At 39.4% G+C, this 24525-nt stretch overlaps 1 protein-coding gene across 4 annotated transcripts in view; it reads right to left on the bottom strand.

The window, feature by feature from the left end:
• Positions 1 to 2709: 2709 nt before the first annotated feature.
• Positions 2710 to 24525, bottom strand: part of IFT81 (intraflagellar transport 81) — a 66593-nt gene continuing 44777 nt past the window's right edge. For 3 of the 4 annotated variants that reach the window (XM_073312628.1, XM_073312629.1, XM_073312631.1), the window contains 8 exons: positions 23106 to 23255; positions 21237 to 21365; positions 18873 to 18962; positions 17045 to 17131; positions 14855 to 14926; positions 14672 to 14757; positions 10365 to 10410; positions 9080 to 9360 (listed from right to left, as the gene is read on the bottom strand). In XM_073312628.1, coding sequence (XP_073168729.1) covers positions 9178 to 9360; positions 10365 to 10410; positions 14672 to 14757; positions 14855 to 14926; positions 17045 to 17131; positions 18873 to 18962; positions 21237 to 21365; positions 23106 to 23255 — 843 coding nt within the window. In that variant the 3' untranslated portion in view covers positions 9080 to 9177. Of the gene's footprint in view, positions 9361 to 10364; positions 10411 to 14671; positions 14758 to 14854; positions 14927 to 17044; positions 17132 to 18872; positions 18963 to 21236; positions 21366 to 23105; positions 23256 to 24525 lie in introns of all 4 variants that reach the window. The other variant, XM_073312632.1, reaches the window with a different exon arrangement.

Below are 24525 nucleotides of genomic sequence, written 5' to 3' on the forward strand. Positions count from 1 at the left end.
AGAAGACTTAGGCGCTCCGCACAAAATGCTCAGAAGAGGAGGTGCCAATTTTGTTATGTGCTCCAATAGGGAGGTGATGTGTGGTAGAGATGGGGCTGAGGGGTTCAGAGTGTGGGAGAGTGTTCAAGGCTGGGGCAGAGAGTGTTGGAGTGCGGAGGGGTGCGAGGGCTCTGAGTGGGGGTGCGGGGTCTGTGGTGGGGCCAGGGATGAGGGGATTGGGGTGTGGGAGGGGGCTCAGGGTTGGGTGCAGGAGATGAGGGCTCTAGTTAGGGGTGAAGGCTCTGGGGTGGGGCTGGGGATGAAGTGTTTGGGGTGCAGGCAGCCCAGAGCTGCGGCAGGGAGAGAGGACCCCCCCAGCCCTCTCTCACCGCAGCAGCTCAGCACTGGATGAGAGAAGCCCCTCCCCAGTCGGAGTAGTTCCAGTGGGGCTGGGCTGGGCTGGGCCGGGCCAGGCTGGACCAGGGGAGGGGCTCCTCTCCCTGGCAGCTCCGGTGTGTCTGGGCTGGGCCAGGGGAGGGACTCCTCTCCCCAGCCGCAACAATTCTGATGGGCCTGGGCTGGGGGCTCTTCTCCCTGGCAGCTCCGGCAGGCCTGGGCTGGGCCGGGCTGGGAGAGGGGCTCCTCTCCCTGGCAGCTCCGGTGGCCCTGGGCTGGGCCAGGGAAGGGGCACCTCTCCCCACCTGCATGGCCTTTGAGAGCCTGCTGCATGGCCATGTGGCCACACAGCTTACAGGGAACTTAGTTCACAACAGTAAAACAGTGGATTCTCTGTAACTTGAAATCCTTAAATCATGATTTGAGGACTTCAGTAACTCAGCCAGAGGTTAGGGATCTATTACAGGAGTGGGTGGGTGAGGTTCTGTGGCCTGCAGCCAGCAGGAAGTCAGACTAGATGATCGTGATGGTCTCCTCTGATCTTAAAGTCCATGAACTGCATTATTACTGTAGTAAGCTACTACTTCTTCATAACACACGGTTAGGCTGAAACAACAAACTAACAAACAAATGCAAATGTATTGACTGGATATAAAATTAAGTGCAAAAATGTTTAAATCTCCTAACTGAGTGGATGCAACCAAGATTTACGGATACAACTGTAAGACTGGCCAACTGAGGAAAGAAAAGCAAGTGATCTGTCCCAGAGTAGATGTACACAGGCCTTGGCACATAACCTTGCTTTTTAAACTTGAAGCTTGACAAGCAGTATTTCTCCTATGATCTGGACAGGTGGCAATCCCATCACAGAGCATTTGCCAGCATTACCACTGTCCTCATTTAGACTTTACATCAAGTCTGAGTGAGCCCTGGCTTGAAATCAGACTTTTGATGTCAGTAAGCAAAGGCTAATTCCTAGTTCTTATTTTTAAAGAAACTAAAATATTACATAAACAAGCACTGTACAATTAAAATTACACAGAGTTTTTGATGAACAGCAAATGTGCACCAGAGAGTCACTTGTAAATGTATTTGGAAGTAGATTGTTGAATATGAAATATACTGATTTTGTCCTAAATAGATCAGAATGGCTGGCAAAGTACATACTACAGAAAAGCACAATTCTTCAGTACAATATATTACCAAAACTGTTTTGCTGTTTGTGTGTTTAGAAAAACGTTTGCTGCTTATAATTATTCACTTAGATCAACTGAAGTCCTAAATTGGAAAAGCAGCTCTGTCCAAGGTCGCCTCTGTTGTTTCCAAAAATATCTTGAAACAAACGCAAGAGGGGCACTTTGTTGGATGTTATCTAGACATATATAGTTTCAATCAAATTCTTCAAGAAGTGTCAGAATAAAAGTTGAACATTTGTTTGACATTGCCAAGTCACTAGCAAGTGAATCCCTTTAAAGGCTGAAAATAGCTTTGACAACAGTGGTAAGGACTATAGGATGTCCCCCCTGATTTAAAAACATTAAAGTTGACGTTATGCGAAGTGTAAACATTTTTTAAACACGTCATGAAAAAGTACCATATAAGTAAGTTGATCTTTTTTAGCCAAAAGCTGGGAAGGGTTACCAAGTTGTGTTAGTGATGTTGGGAAAACTTTTATGATGATTTTTACACTGTAAGAAAGCTTACCATGTACACAGTTAATATTTTATTATTAATCTTTCCGCTCATGCAATTTAATCAGCCTCAAGAACAACTAGGGATTCTCAGCTCTGTATAGAAAGAGTATAAAGTGATGTGTTCCACATGGACAGACCTAGAATTTGGTGTAGTCAATGTGAAAAAAACCAACAATCCTTAAAGGAATAGGAACTTAACTGTTAACAAGACATTATTTAGTGTGCCACGCTCCGGCTTCTTGTCATCTGAGAGGAGTTCAAGTTGCTCTAATTACAAGTTGTGGAAGCTGTCTTCTTGGTGAGCTTTAAGCTTGAGATGGTCATTTGTCATTGTCTGAGTTAATGAATACCTCATTTTCATTAATGTCCTCAAGACAATAAATGGGTCTCTAAAGATTTTCAGGCTGGCTCCTAGAGGTACCAAAACAATCTATTCCTATTTCCTCTAGTGATAAAGCAGAGAAATCCTCAAGGATGAAAGGTGTAATGTTAATATAAAATATTATTGGACCAGGTTCTCAGGTGGTATACACCAGTGTTGTGACCTGGCTGTATTATATTTAGTAGGAAGCAACTCAAATGACACAATTTTGATCTTTAAGGCTTAAAAAATACATTTTTATACAATAAAAATATGGCAGACTAAAGCAAGGTTAATACAACGATTTACAAATAAATTGTCAAACATTAATTGCATTGAAAGCGATAGAAGAAAGTTCAGCATTTGGAGAATGTACAATTTAAAAGTCAGTTGATCACCAATATCCAATATGCATAATTCTCACGCAATTTTTAACTTCTCAAATCTTGGGTCAATCAACTCTTCCTCACTTAATTCTTCATTTAGGGACCTGACATTTCCATTTGCAACAGCCATGTCTAACCATGTTACTGTTCAGATAATGCTCCATTGGAGTAAATAAAATAAGCTTCTGAATTTTTCACTTAACATTTTATAGCCTCAGACTTTCAATCGTTAAATCGATTTTTTAGAAATAATTCAATGGAAAAACTAATGCTTTTAAATTGTATAAAATCTCACTTAGCCCAATATCTTCTCTAGCTATTTATTTATCTTACACATTAAAACAAAATCTTACACATTTTTACACATAAAAACAAAACATTACTTGGCCAATTTCTGCATGATTCCCTCATACATCTTTATTATTTGCATAAAATGCATGTGTTTGTGGTTCATTATTTGTAAAATAACGAGGACAGTTTCCTCTCCATTCAAAGGGAGAGAGAAGAATTTATCTTTAAATATTGGTCAAATCCTGTTTGCCCTGCTCCTGTAGACCAAACTCTTCTCAAGGATTAGTTTGGCCAAAGTGTGCAGGATCTGGCTTTGTTATATTCCAAAAAGAGACACTGTGATGTTCTTACTGTGTTAATGGGTGCTTTTTAAAAACTCTAATATTTGCAATCAAAAATTTAAACGTGTGATTTTATTCAGTACTGATTGACCTGAATAGGGCTCTGCGCAGACATACGCTCTGCCTTTGTGGATCCAATTGCAAGACCAGAGCCTTAATCCATTTGACAGATACTGATTCTATGTTTTCAGCTGAGTTGCAGCTAACCTGAAGAGTTTTGTTTCATTTTCTTCATGGCTATATTATATGGTATTTGCATTGCTCTGGGAATAGGATTTCGTTAAAGGGACATGTTTGGATCAAGTTTCCACACATTTTGTAAAAATTATGTTTTTCTCTAACCTAAGAACAATGGGAAAAAATGGTGAAAATTTTTTTATTTTCTTTTTTTTACCATTCATGAAAATAAATATTTCCATGAAATAAAATAAAAAAGCAGTAGTTTAATTTTTTTGAAAGAATAAAGTCATAAACATTGCAGCATTGTGTTACTGCATGAGAACCTGACAGTGAAACTGAGTAGACAGCAACTACAAACTAAAGTCATACCAACTAGCCTCTTTTTATCTTTCATGCTGAGAAAAACTTTAATAAATTAATTAATTAAATAAATAAAACATCTTTTAATTAAGGTGTCCCACTTTAGTGGGAGTCCTCAGCAGGATCAAGACCATTATTTTAGGCAAGAATATATATTTTTAATTTTTTTTTTTAAGTTTTACACTGTCCCTTTAACTACTGATGTTTTGCCAGGAAAAAGAACACAGGGCTAACTCCATCAGACCTTACTGTGGCAAAATTCCAATTAAAGTCAACAAGAATTTTGTCGGAAGGACTGCAGGATTTGACCCACAGTTCCTTGCTGATTTTATCTCAATTATGTAGGAAATTTTGCTCTGCCTCTCCTACAATCTTGTGCTTCTAATGGGGCATTAAGTTATCATGGCCCCAACTGCTTACAGTATTTCCTTGTTTGTATACCAAAATCACTGAAAGCAGCACAGCACAATTATTTGTGAAAAACCGTCCCCTGCCATGTTTTAGTTAAAGATAGGTTAGCGATGGTGTCTGGAAACTGAGGCAGAACGAACATAGGGAGCACAAGAGCAGAAAAATTGGGTTTGTATGGGTCACACATTCAGGATCCAGAGGCCCCTTCCTCTTCATATTAAAACAACTTTAAAATAGCCTAAATTTTGAGACTACTTAACTACCTAATTATTTAGGTGTTGCCTCATGCAGCGGATACCTTGAGAAATAGACACCTCCAAAGCTGATCCATGCAATTCTTCCCTATTGGAACATTCACATGTCCAAGAAAATTGTTGCATTCTGCTACCCTTCTGAGGCTGGAACAAAGACCAGAACAGAAAGGGAGCTGAAGAGTTAACACGGTAGGAAACCTGCTGATATAAATAACATTGGACATACAGAGAACAAGTTATTTGTCCTTTTTGGTTTTTTTCATTTAAATCTGAGCAAATATAGCGCTAATGAAAGGTGCCAGATTTACAGGCATCAAGTCTGTAGTTTTCTTTATCCACAAAGCAGATACAAGGCAAGCTTCTCACCCTCTGCCATGCCAGTGCGGCGCAACCCTCTTCTGGTGGGGACACCTATGGTGACAGGGTAGCTTGGTCTCCATGGCCCTATCAGTCCTGTGCCTACGTTGCTGTTGAGAATGGCTACAGGGTTGCCAAACTTTGCCAGCTGCCACAGTGATTTAGGAACTGGCCTGATACTGCCAACTCATTATGCATACTTAACTAAGCTGAGGACAGCCTCCAGGTTGTAGTGACTTTCAGCTACTGCTGATCTGGGCCAAATATGGAACAGTGATCTAAAGGTGAAAGGCTCTGTATCCCATTTCCAGTTCCCTGGGCCATCTGGTCACCCTAAGAACAGATTTTATATTACATACGGAGAATGATACATCCATTTTAATTAATCAGGACACTCTCACAAAGAGGACTTTTTTTAACTCACTGAGCTGTCACTAAATAATACTGTACCTTAAGATACAGATGTTTGCAGGGCTTTCTTCAGGAGACAGCTTTAATAGATTTTATATTTATTAGGCTAATCTGTGCCAAAACATTTTTGAGTTGCTATTTTTAGAACAAAATGTTAAGGTCTTAATTGAACTAGATTTTTCTTCAGGTCTTTTTTTGTACTTTATATCTACCAAAAATGTCACGTATTTAAACATAATAAAATACAACTATAGAGCTCAAGCCTACAAACACTTAAGCAGGTGGACAGCTTTACATATGTGAATTGCTCAGTTGTACTAATCACGTAAGTAAAGTTATATGTTTATATATATATATATAAAGTGTTTGCAGATTGAGCCATTTGGGGGATATTCTAATATTTCTCCTCTATTAATGCTCTAATAGAAGCAAAATGGTAACTGCTAATATTGACCAAACAAATGAGCATGAGAAATCCAGATGATAAAAGTATTAACCGATTGGTTATGTAACAAGCCAAAAAAGTTTGCTCATGCCCATTTCTGATTTCCCTATTCATAGTGCTTACTCATTTGGGAGTTGCCTGTAACTCTTGAAAAGGAAATCCCTTGAATCAGTGTTACACTTGCATGACAAAACCATGCAATGCTATGGAACACAAACAGCCTTTAAAGTTGGATTATTTCCTGGTTTAACTCTGGGTAAAGATAGGTACTAGTCTCTTGAATCAATGTATGCAGTTGGTGTCTTAACAAGAAGAAATTTTTAAGAGTACAGAAACACAGAATTTCACTGACTACATTTTTTTTAATTTGGATCTTCAAAAGTAAAAGGCAGGTGATTTTCCAAGTTGTATTTGTAATCTCATTAGGTAGCCAGCTAGACTATTAATACTAATAGAGCAAAAGATAATGAGATCCTTCTTTGTAAATTACCAGCAGAAGAAATTAACTGTCCGAATCAGTCAAAGATTTTTGAATGCTCCCATCAAATCACTAACTGGCTGGAAAAGCCACTGAACAGAATCCATTATAAACCTGCATTAAATGTCCACTTATCTAAAAGCTAAAAATAACTGTGTAACAGCTTTTTAGTTTTTCCAATTATCTTTTCTTAGAGTAATTCTGATTTTCTGCTTCGCTTCAGCAAGTCATTCTGATGCTGTAAGAATGATGCCGCACTAATTAAATCAGTGCAACCATCATGTAATCTTAAATCAACTACCAGTAACTTGTTTTTAAAAAGAAAGAGACTCTGCTTACAGGGTAACACTGAACAGAAAAAAAATTACATCCAGTTGGACTGTACATTACTCCTATAGATTTCAAAGCATAACTCCTGCGCAACTGGCAGTGCCATATAAAAAAGAGATGTCTAAATGATTTAGTGAATAATCAATGTGATTTTAGGTTTGGGATTTTGTTAAGAATTAGTTTCATGTGCATGTCCCTCCCTCATCTTCTCCCCGCTTTTCTGTGGCTTTGGAGCATGTGTTCTCCTTCACCACTGCACATGACCCCTAAGGAATCCAAATGCCCCTCTTCTGGAGATCATCCCAGGCTCCCCCTAATATATCTCCTGTCTAGATGGCCATGCTATTCCACTGTTGATGACAAGCATTCAACAAGATGCCTATAACCCTTCCTCAAAAGGCCAAGTATGTAACTCCCATAACTTTCTTCAGCTCCATCTGGCACTAGAGCACTGTAAATAAATAAGTAATAATTAATAAATACTGGGCTAGCAAGAGAAGAACCTAAAGATATTCCTGGAACTGGGTTTCCCCATACCACACAGTCTGCTGCCATTTTGTTGAGCTTGCCCCTAGCACATTGTTTGATGTAGTTCCAGTCCAGTGCCTTAACCTTGAGACAATCCTTCTTTTGCCATGTAGGGCACTCACATTGTGGAAGAGGCACATGGTAGTAATGAGACATACTCTCCCAGCTGCCTGTAAATCTACCTAAGGTCCACCCCCTACACAGCAGGCTTCCCTCCAAATCCAGTGAAAACCTGCATAGGAGTTAATGCTGCTTAACCTGTTGCAGCTTCTACCTGTCCTTGGAGAGAAGGTCAGTGTGTAGTTGTGGAGAAAGAGTCCCTTGAGCTATCCTGAAGGGGAAAGAGGAGCCAAGGGGCAGGGCCCCACATGGGGATGAGATGGGACTTACCCCCCGTCTCCAGGCAAATCTTAGGGTTGTGTGGGATTTGAAGGCTTTGTTTTCTTAGCAGGGCTGCAAACACTTTTTGTTGCCAAAGAAATAACTCTGTGAAGTGAATCTGAGTTTTTCAAACACCTTTTTCCTTTAAGGCCCAGCAAGCTGCTTACCTTTATTAATGACTGTTCAATTACTTCCATCAACTAAAGGAATTTTTATAAAGACACTATCACCACCAGATTTTATTTTTCTTCTATTTCTGTTTAATATATTGAACGCAAATGCAGATTAGGGAAGGGGTTCACACAAAAAGCAGCAAGTGGCTGTATAATTAAATATCAGAGAAAGCTAAAATATTTGTTATACCCAAAGTAACACTGAAGGTACTATTAAAAATTAGGTCAATTTTATTTCAAACAGGATAGAATTTTCCAAATGGCTTTTCTATAGGCCAAAAGAAAGGAAGAAAAGCAGTAAGAATGTTGATCTTCATGACATAACTCTATAGCTCTGACCCTTGTCTGTTTGGCCAAAGAGTGCACAGCAAAAATCAGGAGGGGTGAGGGAGTTTCAAGCCATTTTTTGCACTTCTCTGATCCTGGGCCAGCTGTGCACCAGGTGGATCCCCTGATGTCTCTCAGAACAGTCTGAAGGCTGTCAGTGACCTCCAGGGACTATTTTGACAACTAGTCAGGGTGCAGGGAAGTCTTGCCCACAAACACCTTTCCATACCCTAATTTATGTAGGAAGAATTGGGCCAGATCTACATCACTGGAGGACTGCCCCTGCACTGGGATGAAGTGGGCAGCTATCACTTAGAATCACTTTGCATAAAGAAAACAGCACAAAGCTGCCTCAGTGCAGGGGAAACCCTAGGCCTGTATTTGTTACTAGGCCCCAGTTTAAGTTTTCATGACAACCACAGGGCAAAGTTAGAAGACAGCACATATTTAAAAAGAAAAAAAATGGGAAAAAAATGGAAAAAGCTCAGAATCCAAGTAATTGTTCTCAAATCCTGCTTCTGTCTTTCTGCCAACGAAGGGTCCTCTGGCAGCACAATCAGTTTACTTCAATTGTGTAAGGAGATAGAGGGATTGGGAGTGGAGTGTGCAGGGTGTGTGCACCTCTAGCGTGGCACGGAGCTCAGTTCTGCAATGGCTCCATGCTTACCAGTGAATGAACTGGGGCAAGACAGGAAGGAGAGGGCCATGGGTGGACCAGAACTTCCTATCCTTCCCTCTGAAAAATGTAGCGTTAGGGCTACAGTAGCAGCTGAAGAGCAGCTCTACCAGCTTTCTCTGGCCTTGGGAAAGGACTCCTTCCCCTTGGTTTCTTTGGGAAGATCCACAGACTTTACAGTGAAATTCACCTCAGTGCAGAGGGCTCACACAAGACCCTCCACATGACTTAAGTCATTAACCTGGCACTTGAATAATGTAGAGGGCTCTCTGCTTGGGAGTTAATTTCAACCTTATATTACCCACTGAAAATAAATAATTTAAAAGTAACCTATGTAGAAACAGTGAGAAAACAAAGCAATATTCAATTGAATGATCTGAGGAAATGACGAGGTTAGAAGCAGGAATTCAAAACAAATTCATAATACCAGCCTATCCTCGCCACCTTCCTGAATGACTTGACCAACAGAAGTTTGATTTTGTTGCTTTAGAAAACACTCTCTCTTACACTCCATCAGTTGCTCAAAATCCTGCCACATTTTAGCTTGCTTCATATTTGGTCCATGACTTTCCCGCACAGCTTTTTGTTTCTCTCGTAGTTTCTGTTATAAACAAATAAAGATATTTGGATAGGTTCAACATGACAAACGTTAGCCTACATAGATAGCCTAATGTGAATAAAGAACATTTCCTCTCCCCCTGAAACATTATTAATGTTCAGTTAAGTTAGAAAACATTCCTTGTAAATGGACAAGCACCATTCTCTGTAGAGTCTTTGATGTGTGCGGCTTGCATGATGTTAGTTTTATTGCAGCTCCTTGAAAAGAACACCCCATTTTTTATATATAGTGCAGCTTTACCCTGCTGTATTCCAGTTTCTCTGTGGGGAGTCCCATTTGTTCTGTAAAAGTTTATTTTAAAAAATCAGTTCACTTCCAGACTGAGATTTTGCATATCAAGTTGCAGCGTGTAATGTATTCTGATCATGAAGTTATATATCCTGAAATTAAACTTTTACATGAGAAACTGTAATTAATTCTCAACTGTAGTGACACAAACTTGTAAAATTCACTCACAAACTGACTCAAAGGGAAAACTAGAGAGGAAAAAGAGGACATTTTGATTGAAATAGTATGGCTAAGCCCTTCACTAGCCTGAATTTCACATGTGAATAAACAATGATTTTGTTAACACAACTACATTGAAGATATCGTTAGCCTTTTATAAAGATAAGACTGACAGCTCTAAAATTTATGGACTTCAACAGGTTGCTTTATATACAACTTCAGATCTGAGCTGGCACAGTTTGTTATATCTGTGTTTCAGTTTCTTATCCAAATGGTTTACAGGGAATGTGCTGTTGTGTTAAGCTGTTTGACTATCTTTTACAAGAAGCTCATACTATGCTCTGTAGGAAATCAAACTCTGAAGGGTAAGTGTGATATCTTTTCAGGGGATTCATTACTGATGCTAACAGGAATAGAGTTTTCTCTGTGTTCTGCAGTATGCTTTTTAAAAGGATTAACACAGTTTTGAACATTGGACCAAATAAAAGTATGAATTGCAACATGTTTGTTCAAGTGAAAAAAGCCAAACTCATCCTTACCTTCCCAAGGTTTTCTTGTTCAAGGATCATTCGTGTATATTGTTCTCTAAAGAAGGTACATAATAATTGAGTTATAATTTTAATTAGTTCTAAGTAATAAGACAGATTAACTCTACAAGAGGGGAAAAAATGGAAAGTGGTAGAAAGTTTACATGTAGCCAGGGTGGGGATAGCATCAAAATCTAAGGGCCCCTAAATAAGAAACTCAAAAGAGTGAGATGAAGAAATATCTTTATCATCAGGCTTCAGGAGTTCTTTGACCCCCATAATTGTGCAGCTGGCATAAAATGCTATTCACGAATGGATAAGATCATTGTTAAGCTTTCAGAGCAGGTTTGATTTCTGGGGTTCTCCACGTGAAGTCTGAGTGCATGGCCCCTCCCGAATAATGCATGGTTGAGAACCTTTTTAATACTGCATTAAAGTTGCCAGTATTCTGAGACTGCTCAGTGTCATACTTCTGTACAAATGCCATACAATGTCCAAATCCAGACTGCTTCGCTTATGGGAATAGTGTCACTGGAGCAAACGGGAAAACTGAGGAGTTTAAGATGAGCAGTATTTGGTCCCATGTTTCACAAAACCTAACACTGGTGGCTTGATTTTCAAAAATGCTGAGCACCCTGCAGCTCCAATGGATTTCAATAGGAACTGCTGGGTGCTCAGCACCTCTGAAAATCAGGCTTCTTATTTAGGTGCCTAAACATAGATGTAGGAGCGTAAGTCTTGACATCCAATATTAAAAATCTTTGCCGTTGCTGTCATCAGTGGATGAAGCTATTCCCTTGATGCTGTCAGGTTTCACATACATGATATGATATTCAAATAATAAATTCTGATATGCTGTTATGCCCTTATTTACATATTTTTCCAATTTAGGTGAGATATTAAGAAACAACATGCTCTCTTTTAAGAACGAAGTATGACGGTGTGTAACAAGTACACTTAGCTGCAGAGGGTTTGAGAGTTCATGAAACACAGAGTGGTTCAGATATCTAAAGAACTTTCAAAATTGCTCAGCTTGGGAAATCTTAGTTTCCAAAAGGATAAAACACATCAATAAACCACATCAGGTTGTGCTAGTAGGCTATTATTCGGCAAGGGTGGAGGATATTGGGATGCATTAGGAGAGGTATTTCCAGTAGGGATAAGGAGGTTTTAGTACCGTTATACAAGGCACTGGTGAGACCTCACCTGGAATACTGTGTGCAGTTCTGGTCTCCCATGTTTAAGAAGGATAAATTCAAACTGGAACAGGTACAGAGAAGGGCTACTAGGATGATCCGAGGAATGGAAAACCTGTCTTATGAAAGGAGACTCAAGGAGCTTGGCTTGTTTAGCCTAACCAAAAGAAGGCTGAGGGGAGATATGATTGCTCTCTATAAATATATCAGAGGGATAAATACCGGAGAGGGAGAGGAATTATTTAAGCTCAGTACCAATGTGGACACAAGAACAAATGGATATAAACTGGCCATTGGGAAGTTTAGACTTGAAATTAGACGAAGGTTTCTAACTATCAGAGAACTGAAGTTTTGGAATAGCCTTCCAAGGGAAGCAGTGGGGGAAAAAGATCTATCTGGCTTTAAGATTAAACTCGATAAGTTTATGGAGGAGATGGTATGATAGGATAACATAATTTTGGTAATTAATTGATCTTTAAATATTCATGGTAAATAGGCCTAATGGCCTGTGATGGGATGTTAGATGGGGTGGGATCTGAGTTACCCAGGAAAGAATTTTCTGTAGTATCTGGTTGGTGAATCTTGCCCATATGCTCAGGGTTTAGCTGATCGCCATATTTGGGGTCGGGAAGGAATTTTCCTCCAGGGCAGATTGGAAGAGGCTCTGGAGGTTTTTCGCCTTCCACTGTAGCATGGGGCACGTGTCACTTGCTGGAGGATTCTCTGCTCCTTGAAGTCTTTAAACCACGATTTGAGGACTTCAATAGCTCAGACATAGGTGAGGTTTTTCACAGGAGTGGGTGGGTGAGATTCTGTGGCCTGCGTTGTGCAGGAGGTCGGACTAGATGATCATAATGGTCCCTTCTGACCTTAGTATCTATGAATCTGCTGTGATGCAGATTTTTCTATACATTCCCCATCCCCATTGATTACTCCATCTTTGAGCTACAGTACATTCTTTGAGCTCCATACCATCTGATCCTGGCTCCTGCTCTCTCAGCAGAGTAGATGTGTTAGTGGCCGGAGAGGGTGTGGCTGGAGCATATTGTGCTCTGGCAACTCAGAACCATTCTAAACAGTGTGCAAGTCAGAGCACCCATGAGGCTGCTCTAAGTTGTGCTAGGAGCCAAATTGGCCCTAGCTAGTCCTACCAGATCAAAAGAGCGAAAAGCCACCTAAAATCTCCTCCTTCCTATTAAGCTCACTGGATGTTACTCAGGCACAATTAAGGACCTGGCCCCAGGATGTGTTTGATTGTTTTAAGTAAAGCTGTTTATTGCAAAGCTGTTTATTGCAAAATAATGATAAAAAATAAGAACTCATTTTCATGGTAGCCTTTTTCTTTACTATTTATAATGATGACTGGAATGAATGAATTTAATTAGAAAAAAAACCCAACTTTTATTTTTAGAGAACAAAATTAACTTTTCACATTCCTTAGTACTGACTGTATGGAACAGAGCGTTTATATCCAATAAAGAATGTCAGAATTAAGACTTTTTTGTTCAATACGTTACTAGGAAAGTTCTGTTCTATTTATGGTTCATTTTAGCTCTGTTTACATTCCAGTGCCCAGTGAAAATACATACACATTCTAAAAGGAGGCCTAGAAACTCATTTTCTCTCCCTATTTTGCATTTTGTAAATATCTGCATATCAAAGCCTTCAGTATACTTATAAATGTGAATGCTTTCTGAACTCACAGAAGGTCAAAATAAAATGTTTCTAATTTCAGAGAAACTGTCACCTTATCTAGCTTCTTTTCTCATGTTTAGCAAAGGTTCAGCAAAACAGTGACAGCAGGAGAAGTGGCAATGCTCCACTCAAGTCTTATTCCCAATGCCCAGAATCCTATAACTCCACTCACCATGTTCCAATTCCCGCATTTCCCCTACTTGCTCCTCTGTTTGCCCAATCACAGCTACTTGATTCCATGAAACCATTATTGACAGACGGCAGTAGTGTTTGCCATGTGCCGTGCGCTTTCCATACTCAGCGGAAGATGCAGTTTCTGCCCTTAAGAGCATCCAGTCTTATTAAAAAAATAAGGGCAGCTGAGTGGTGGAAAGGGATACACCATACAAAGAGATTAGGAGATGAGACACATTTGGAGGTTGGTTTGTGTTTTTAAGTTACATTCATTAAATTCTCTTCCCCCTCAACTCAGCCCTCTCACTTTTCTCCTGCACCAGTTCCCAGTTTCAGTTCTAGTGTTCTAATAACGGCCCCTCTGTAGAACACTGGAGTTCTTCTCCGCACGTAAGTGACTGGTCATTGTTATTAAATATTTATGTTCCAGTGGCACCCACTTGTGTCTGCTGGGGTGGATGGTGTCAGGAGGGCACAAGGAACAGCACCCACTTGTGTCTGCTGGGGTGGATGGTGTCAGGAGGGCACAAGGAACAGCACCCACTTGTGTCTGCTGGGGTGGGTGGTGTCAGGAGGGCACAAGGAACAGCACCCACTTGTGTCTGCTGGGGTGGGTGGTGTCAGGAGGGCACAAGGAACAGCACCCTCTTGTGTCTGCTGGGGTGGGTGGTGTCAGGAGGGCACAAGGAACAGCACCCACTTGTGTCTGCTGGGGTGGGTGGTGTCAGGAGGGCACAAGGAACAGCACCCAGTTCTCCTACGGAGCACCAGCACTTCGCTTTTCAAGCACCCGTGCAAGTGCTGGCAAGAGCTGGTCAGGATCTGAGGACAACGCATGCTGGACTCCCTTGAAAAGGTGGCAGATTTGCTGCTTCAGTGTGCGCTTTCAGGAACCCCCGGAGGAAACTTGGCTGACTCTCTCTGTCTGACTCAGCCATATTTCCTCCCTGGGCTTGGCTGCGGCAAGACATCTCTGCATCCATTTCCAATGGGAACCTGGAGTTCAAAGTTACTGTCTGGCCGATAGTCTCCAACGCAAAGGGAAAGATTTTTGGTATGTTTGAGAGAACTACTGGGTATACAACAATATCTTTTAGATGCAGGATATTTATTTTTTGAATATTATAGTATTTTTAAGCTTAGATGGTGAATTCCTTCTTCCAGTTCAAATACCAATGAAAACATCTATAACTTTAGGCTCAGTTTATAAAAATCCTCTGAATTAACACACAAGAGACAGACAAGAACATTTACCTAATTGCTTTTCTTCTGTCTTGTGGATCTGGGGAAACATACGTCTTCATCTCATCTTTAGCACGTTGAAGTTGTATTTCTAGATTCTAAAAAGAAATACACAGCATATTTTAGACATATACCATCTTTCCTACTTAAATATTCTCACCTATGCAAGTTTAGGCTTCTCTCTTGTGGACTTACCTTTTTCATGCAGTTAGTATGATGATAGCAGCTTTCTTCCTGAATACATTCCTCACGCAGCCCTTTTACTTCCTGCAGTATGAGAACAATATATTTTATTAGGCAGTATTCTTGAAGTCCCCAGCAGACAGACTGTTATTGTACAAAGTACAACTGGAAGTGTTTAGGGCAACATCCTGCCATCATTTTGAGTGCAGAATTCTAACTGCAGTCAATGGCCCCTACCTTCATGTGAATTAGTAATTGAATTCCCTTTGCTTATTGTGCAAAGCATTATTCTCTGCTTTGGGCTCAAAATCTTTTGAATTCTATAAAGATTACATCAATTTAAATCTGAGACATTCAGCACTTTTATATTTAAGAGAGTTCTCAACCAAAAGATCTTAAAATTCTGTCGCAGCAAATGAAGGTAATGCACATCACTACATACTGTTCAGTTCCTTAAATGTTTAAATCATTTGGGTTTTCCAGTATTAAAGCTCCTTTTAAAATGGTAATGAAAGGATTAAAAAAACCCTTTGGCCCCTTAGTGTTTTGTCTAGACTTGAATTTTCAGGCATGTTCTAACACATGTTAATTGATTACCAGTGAACATGTTTAACTAACACGATCATAATTTCTAATACAGACACTTCACAAATGTGTTCCAGGACTCAAATCCTAGTTCTTATTCATGTCATAAGTATTTGTGTCCTGGAACACATTTGTGAAAGGTCTACATCAGAAGGTACAATCATGTTAGCTAACATGTTAATTGACAATCAATTAACATGTTCGAATAGGACTTAAAATTCAAGTCTAGACAAAACCGTTAGGGTTGGTATCCAGAAACTAGATCAATATAAGGATATTTATACTATATATATATATATATATATATATATACACACACACACACACTATATATATATATTTATACTAGTATATCTGCATACACACTAGGGGATTGCATGGATTTAACTACATCCGTTTCTAAATTGATATAGTTAAAGCAGTTCAAAACCTGTGTGTATACAATCCCTGTTTTCGGCCTGGTCTGCACTAGGATTTTACACCAGTAAAGGTACATCTCTCAGAGATGTGAAAAATCCACACCCCCGAGAGAGGTAGCTATACTGATTTAATCCCCCAGGGCAGACAGTGCTAGGCTAACAGAAGAATTCTTCCGTCGACCTAGCTACCGCTTCTTGGTGAGGCGGATTACCTACGCCGATGGGAGAACTCCTCCCATCAACGTAGGTAGTGTCTGCACCGAAGCACTATAGTGGAGCAGCTGTGCTGCTGTAGCATTTTAGGTGTAGACAAGCACTTAGACATACAAGTATATGTTTGTATATTTACAAAAAAGTAATGTCTGTAATCTATCCAATATCCTAAGCAAACGGGCACTTTGTATAAGCATTTTTAAAATTCGCAGGGAAAACAATTACTCTGTATGCCTCTGGATAGCAGCTGATTAACATTTCATTAAATTTATCCATTAAATATTGGTTTTGTTTTGCTAATTTAGTGAAAATGGCATTCTAGTTACATAAACATTTGAAGATGTCTCTTGGTAATAATTCATTAACATTCCAACAGCCAAATGCTATCCCAGCAGGTGTTACATGAGTGAGCAGGGATTCTGGCAGATGCATCTTTTGCAAAAAGAATTTTGCTGGTCAGGACAAGATTCCATTGGATGGGCCTGGAAGACCCACTCAATGCATTTGTTGTGCTCAAACAAGAGATGTGTACAACTCCAGCTAGCCCTAGGCAGCTCAGGATGCATGGAGCTGGAAATGCATAGTTGGGGATGTCAAGTCACTCCCAACCTGTGTGCACTGGGGCCTTCCTTGTCCAGAAAGTGGGGGTGGGGGTGGGGTGGGTATATCCCATGACCGAAACAGTTACAGGGGCATCATTCTGTGACATTTCAATGGGCAGTTTTATTCCTCCAATCCCCATCTCCTCTCTGGGACCCCCATTTTATAGATGAGGAACGGAAGCACTGAGAGGCTCGGTGACTTTCCCAAAGTCACACAAGAAGTCTGTGGCAATGCAGGAAATTGAGCCTCGGTCTCCCGCATCCCACCAGTGCCCCACTCACTGGGCCATCCTTCCTCTCCAGAGGCAGGGTCGGGGGAATTTATCCCATAATGAATTATATGCTTCATAGAGTTTGTAAATATACAGTAAGAACAATCTTACCTGTTCAAGTGTGGAGCGATTACTTTCTAAACCTGCTGCACAGCTGTCATACTGGACTTTTTTTTCATCACATTCTTGGGTTAACTCCTGGTGTGAAAAGGGCAAAAGGTCGTGTAAATGAAAACTTGAGTCTAGTAACATAAGGCACCTAAGCAATATAAGTTCTTGTCAATCTCACACTTCGACTTCAGCTATTGGCACACTGAGAGCGACTTACATAAACCAAGCAGACATACACGTATCATTACAAGGGTATCACTTCTAGCCCTGCATATTGGAGGATCAGTAGTATAAACTACAACATAACATACAAGTTTCCTTTTTATATTTATATCCAAAGTCTTTAACATGGTGGATTCAATTTCTAATTTGTTCACATTGTGTCAAAGGTTTTACTTGCTCTTTAAACATTAAGCTTACAAGATAGTTTAGATGATTAATTATGTTCCATGTAAAAACAATTTTGTCCACATTTATTTACATTATAAAACAAGAATAGGTTGGGCTTTGCAGAAAGAAAGAAAAAAATTGATGTTGCATTAAAACTTTTTAGCAAACAATAAAAGTTATCATACTTTCCCCTACAAAGAGTACATATTGCTACTAAATCCCATTTAGTTATCCTGTATTTGCAGACACATGTTTTCAAATGAATTATGAAAAGAATGTGTCCAAATCCTCAGCTGGTAAAAAAGGGGCAGAGCTCCACTGACTTTATTGGGAGTGGGCCAGTTTACACCAGCTAAGGATCTGGATGACTTTTTTTTCCCCCCCCCATAGCCCTGTAGCTTTCTAAAGCCAATGGATAAAATTGCCATCTTCAAGGATTGGAACATGAGATGGTTCCGGTGTGTTATTGCTTAATTATGATGTTTTGTTTTGTCGTGATGTTGTCGTCACCATAGGAACTACTATTGTGAGGGAAAAAGCCTCAGCCGAAAAATATGGCTATATTGTTGATTTTTAAGAGTTCCAGACCCCTTTGGCCACTTCATGTTGCAAATTGCTTTTCTCAATCAGAGTTTCACCACAGTTTACCTATTCTACATCTTCCAGCTTTCCTCCAAGTTGACTGTGGTCTTGTATTAGGTAGCAGAGGTTTGTAAATCATGTATATTTGTGGGTTTTGCCTTCCATACAGCTGTAAGGAAGGCTCTCATGTAACTAACACAACAGTGTTATTTGTCATTAAAATCATTCTCTTTTCTGGGGGGAAAATCCCCAAGGTTTACAATTAAATTGTTTAAATCCACAAGCAGGGATCCTGGAAAATTTGTATAGTGGGGGAGTTGAGAGCCATTGAACCAAATTGTAAACCCTGTATATAATGGAAGCCACTTCAAGTCAGGGGGTGCTGCAGCATCGCCCCCCCACACCTCTAGTTCCAGCACCTATGTTCACAAGACAATATAGACTTGTACCACCAGAGGATCCAGCTCTTTGGATTCCAACAACTAAGAATAAAACTTAAGTAACATGCATATTGCCTTAAATTTTCATAGGGGCCTCAACTCAGCCTCTAAATCTGCACATGCAATCTGCACATGCAAGTTTTGGACACAAACTTCTGAATGGCAGTTTACAGACAGACTTATCTACAGACCTGATTTGCCACTTGTGATACCAGTTTTATGCTGCTGTAACTCTACTGAAACCAAACACAGTTATAGTGGTATAAAACTGGAGTAAAGCAGGTCGCAGATGTGCCCTGAATTCACTGGCAAAACTGCAAAGCAAAATTTAGAGGTGATTTCTGAAAATTTGTCCCACTGCACAGACAGTTCACTAATGTCTATTACACAATATATTCCTAAACATTTTTACTAACCTGGCAGTTCTGCCGCAACTGTCTCAATTCTTTGATAATTGGAGCTAAACTTGACTTCTTATCTGCCACCATAGCATTCAGTTTTTTTACCTGATATATGAAGAAAAGGCACTACATGAATATGCTATTAGTAAAACAGTGAGAGTATAAAGAATGGGAGGTCAAAGGAAGGGAAAGATATGGGGAAAAAACAGCTATGAGATGTGAAGAAAGGAGACTGAATCATATATTATGTAAAATAAATGATAGGCAAATGATAATTAAGAAACATAGTACATTTGATAATAGGGGTACCATCACAATCTACTGCAGCTCTGCTCCCATGGTTTGAATTGCCTGTTTATTCTGTATATAGATGAATTCTACCCTGCTGATTATGCAACCTAATACCTTGCTTAGACTGGAAGTTACTGTGAATAAAGGTCTCTGAACTTTTTTAGCTCCGGTGTATGGCCTGTCAAACCCTGACAAGAACTGAAAAAATGCAAAAAGTTCTAGTCAGCTTCTAACATTACTTGCATATACTGATCTGTAAGGTGGGTACAAAAAGAATAGCTACAAATAAATATGAGAATAAAATCTTTTACTGATATTTTATAATGTTCTTCATCAGGATAGATACAAAATTACACATATTTACATCAAATTTAGTCCTCTCTGTCTAAGGACAGGTCAACACTACTGTGTAAGACGATTTAACTTACATTGCTCAGGGGTGTGAGAAAGACACCCCCTTGTGAGCGATGTAAATTACAGCGACCTAAGTGCTGTCCACACTGGCACGAGACGCTCTCCTGCCGACATAGCTTCCGCCTCTCCTAGAGGTGGAGTAATTATGCTGATAGGAGAGTGCTCTTCCATCAACAGAGAGCCTCTTCACGAGACGCACTACAGCGGCACAGCTGCACCCATGCAGCACTTCTAGTGTAGACCTTCCCAAAGGCTGTTTCTGAAAACCAGGTATTTTGTACAGCGTGTAATAAAGAGGGAGCATTTCCATGAACACAGGATCCAATCCAATGCCCACTGAACTTAATGGATGAACTCACTTCAATGGAAGTTGTCTCAGGACCAATACAAATTGTAATCTAGAGTACAAAAGCCTTTTAACGGGGATAGCTTTACAATGAAGTCCTCATAAAGAGGGACCACTGTGTGCAGTAAAGATAGTAGAACCTCAAACATTTATGAGGTTCAAACCTTATTTAACTGATGGCAATCTCTTGCTTCCCAATAAACTTGTGTGATCCTCTTTCTTTCCATCAATCTAATTCCAATCCAATCCCTAGTCCTTCTCCTAATTTTAAACTGGTTAGACACCCAGCAGGTAGTCTCTCCTGGATTCTAACGTTATATTTTCTGCAAATGTGTTGACAGGCTGGGGCTTCCCCTGGTAGAAATATATATAAATCTGAGTACTCAATGTTCCTCTGACAGGACTTTCCAGAGCAGGAAATCCCTCTTGCTCCGGGGCTTCCTATTACTGGTTCAGCAACAATTAGGTTTTTGCAAGTATATTTAGAAATGATTGTAAAATACCTTGAAAAATAGAAATATTTTGAAATAATGAAATGATGTTGCCTAACTGTTCAAATCATATTCAGCCTCCTGGCTGAGAAGAATGCTTTTTTATTTTCATCAGTCAGTTTAAAAAAGGACCTGCAAAGTGTTAAAAAAAAAAAAAACAACACTGTGCCCTTTTTTGTTGTTTCTTTACTATATATAAATAAAGAAGGCTTGAGAGGCTTTCAAAAATATTTTTTCTGCATGTTTTTTTCATTAGAAATTCAAGTCCTGTCTTGTCTATGATGAGTTAAATGACGACATCACAAGATTCATGACAGTTGAAAATGGAGAAGGGGAAGGGATTAGTCAGGCTGTTTAAAACTCATTATGTTTCGGTTTTGTTAACAACCATAACTTCCAGTGATTAAATCACATTTTGGAAAAGGGAGTCTTTGTTAAGTTTCAATCCCATTCCATGTTTTCAATTAAGGTGCCAATACTAACAATAGACAATGCCTGAAATCACAAAAATGTTGAACCAAGGAAGCCCAGATTTGATACCCCTGATATTTCTAAAGGGAAAACGATCAGGAAACATTGCCCACGCATGCAAATGTACTTTTTAAAAAGGCATTCTTTGTACATCAAAAACAGACACATGCCCGATTTTACTAAAACTCTTCCAGGTCACCTTTGTAGCTGTACATTGCCCAAAAGTATATTACAAAATGTATTTCTACAAACATACATTGCATTTTATTTTAAAACCTGTGCCAGAAATGTTAATCCTGATTTTATTTTTTCTAAAATTAAACATCCAGCTTGCAGAAATACAATTGTTAAATTAGGCAAAATCACCATTTCAGACATGTTATCTAATGTTCGTCCCTTCATTTCATCCATCTCGCTCTTTGCCGCAGATACTCTCTCCAACTCCTCCTGTGTGTAACTGTATCCAGAGATACCCTTCTTGTCCTCAATAGCTTGCTGTGGACATAGGAAACAAATACAAAATGTGAGGACAGGTGCTGGCAGACCATGGAGCAAGTTCTTTAATGTAAGTGAAATATTGCAAGAATGCTGAAAGTGAAGTTAAGTGCTAGAATCAGTTTATTTTAAGAGTGATGAAACTCTATGACTGCCGTAAGAACTAACTAAAGTATCTGCCATTCTGTTCAACTGGTAGGTTATTAACTATTTTCTGCAAGACCTCTATCTGGGGGTAATTCTAAGCTAACTGAAGTCAAAAGAAAGTTTCCCATTGACTTCAGTGGGTTTTGGATCAGATCTTCTCTAGAGCAATTAAATATATAAAAAGAGGGATGCCTATTTTGGAGGATGTAATCTGTAGTAAATATAGCTAATTCTATAAAAAAACCTACTTTGTAAATGAGAACAGAATACAGTATTTCTGAACTGTTTTGCCAACTGTATTCTCCAATGCTGTTTTTTTACAGAAGAAAATAGTTTACGGTAATGCCTCAATATATAAAGCTATTTTTCCTATATATTTCTTCAAATTATTTGGGATGTAATACAGTAGAGAAATTATTCTCTTAACTATTTTTATTCCTTTCACAGTTTAACAAAACTTTACCTGTTCATTCACACAGTGGTTACAGTAGCTAATCATTAAATATGCAAAGAAATGTAAGTTTGTAATACAGAATGTTGAGCAACGACTCAAGCAGTCATGGTAGACTAGTATGCAGGGCATTAAATCTCTAAAAGTGACACACACATACCAACTCCAAGTGGATCAGTCTTACAAAAACCCATTCAACTCTAGTGGTTTTAAAAACATTAATCTTAGAATATCTACAGCCACTATGGTGTGGCGCATTTTATGGGGTTTAATAGCTATATGGAGTTAGATATAGGCTTTGTCTTCATTGCCAAAAAGGGTGTGTTTTTTACTGCAGGATAACTAATGTACATTATCTACCTTGCTGTAAAATTCTATTGCAATTAGAATGGATATACATTCTCTGGAGACTTGTACTCTGTACACACGCATATTCAGTTGCCCTTGATTGGTGTGGGAAATCCACACCCACACCCACATCCGATGAAGTGAGCTGTAGCTCACGAAAGATTATGCTCAAATAAATTGCTTAGTCTCTAAGGTGCCACAAGTCCTCCTTTCGTTTTCTTGTTGTTTAGTGGTAGAAGCTGAGTTTGGCTAGTTTTCAATTTCTGAGTAATACATATTCTCTAACTTACTTCAAGAACCACTGTGAAGTACCTTTGCTTCTTAATGCTTGGATTTTGTTGTTGCTATTTTTAAATACTATTCCAGTATCTCTGACAGCTTGTATCTGTACCTTATTGTTGATAAAGTAATTTTAAAGCCCTCAAAATATACCAAAGCTTACCTTCAACTAATTAAGGACCTAGTCCCACTTCTGTTGAAGTCAATAACATTTTTGCCCATGACTTCACTTGAGTGCAGGATTAGGCCCGTCAGACTCAAGAAAAAAAAATGTAGAGCTTGAACTACTGTCTATAAGAAACTATTTCTAGTCATGAAATACGATAGCGGAGTATAACTGGCAGATTAAAACAATTCCTATACCAAGCACGCTTTATCAGTGTTTAGCTAATAATAGTAAGAGAGCTTTAAAGATTAAAACACATTAAAAAATTCCAAACCAATTATGTCCATATCATTGTATTGATGGTTATCGCTGTGGCTAGAATGTATGGAGTGGGAGAATTTTGCCTTACCAATTGTTGCTGAATAGCCTCATGACGTTGTTTTAGGAGTTCTTCTGTTCTCTGTAGGATACCATACTCGGCTGTAATTTCTGCTATTTCTACACGCTTCTTTTTATAAAATGTGTTCTTGCTTCGAAGCTTATTAACATATCGTTTAAACTGAAATGAGACATAACAGGGATATTTGTAATTTAATTTGAATGAAAAAAAAAAAGGCCTTATCACGCTTTCTAACTAGCCTATTCAGATAGCAATTAAACTACAATAAACTAGCCTGTTCAGATAGCATTTAGCAGAGAACTGGAAGTCAGGGCTCCCAGGTTCTATTTTCAGTTCTGCCAATCACTCACCATGAGCCATCAGAAAAGTCAGTTCTATCTCTCTATACCTCTGTTTAGCCATTTGGAACATGGAAATCATTAATTTCTACTTACCTGCCCCACTGAGGGGCTAGAAAGGCTAACTGATGTTTGCAAATTTTTGTAGACCCTTGGATAATAATAAAGTTAACATAATAGTACTTTGCACGTACATGAGAATGCCTTCCATCCAAGAACATCAAAGAGCTTTACAGAACTGAACTGCACAACATCCTTGTGAAGTAGATAATCATTATTATTCCCACTTTACAGATGGAAACTGAGACACAGAGATGACTTGCTCAAAGTGACAAGACATTTGTGGCAGAGTCGGGTCTAGAACTCAGGTCTATTCATGGGCTTGAGCCACAAGATTGTCCTTCCTCTCCTAAGATGAAAGGCAGTGGATAAGTATTATCATTAATGTTCCAATTACCTCTGATCCATGTCACTGTGGCAATTTAAATTTTTTTAAAATTAAGAGTTTATTTTTTTTTCTCAAATTTAACCAATGAACACAGGAATTACAGAGAATTACAGAGTCCTATGATCCTAAAGCTCACGCTTCAGGGTTTCAGCGAGTCACCTGCAGGGGTCAGGAACTGATTCCCCCACCCCCATGTATTCTAGGGAGTATTTAAAAAAAACCCTCCTTTCTCTGAAGTATCAAGGATGGCCACATCTGGAGATGGACGGGGTTAACCAGAGCTCTGAGGTGGCGCCAACTTAGCATTCTCTCTCAGGTGCTTGGCTGGCTGGTTCTTGCTCACATGCTCAAGGTCTAACTGATCACCATATGTGGCGTTGGGAAGGAATTTCCCCTAGGTCAGTTTGGCAGTGATCTTGGGGGGTTTTCATCTTCCTCGGCACCAGGTGGGGCAGGTCACTTGCCACAATTGTCTGGGTATATCTCATTTAATTATTTCCCTGCCATTGCAGGGGCCTCGAGCACTGGTGCACTTCGGTCGGTTTCTCCTATTCTCTGCCAGTGGCACATAATAGTCTAGTCTCCTGAAGGTTGTAATACTTTGGTCTAATTTTGGTTGTTGGGTTAATGTGCAGTGTTGGTG

This window comes from Lepidochelys kempii, chromosome 15, assembly GCF_965140265.1.
Source record: "Lepidochelys kempii isolate rLepKem1 chromosome 15, rLepKem1.hap2, whole genome shotgun sequence".
Taxonomy (NCBI): domain Eukaryota; kingdom Metazoa; phylum Chordata; order Testudines; family Cheloniidae; genus Lepidochelys; species Lepidochelys kempii.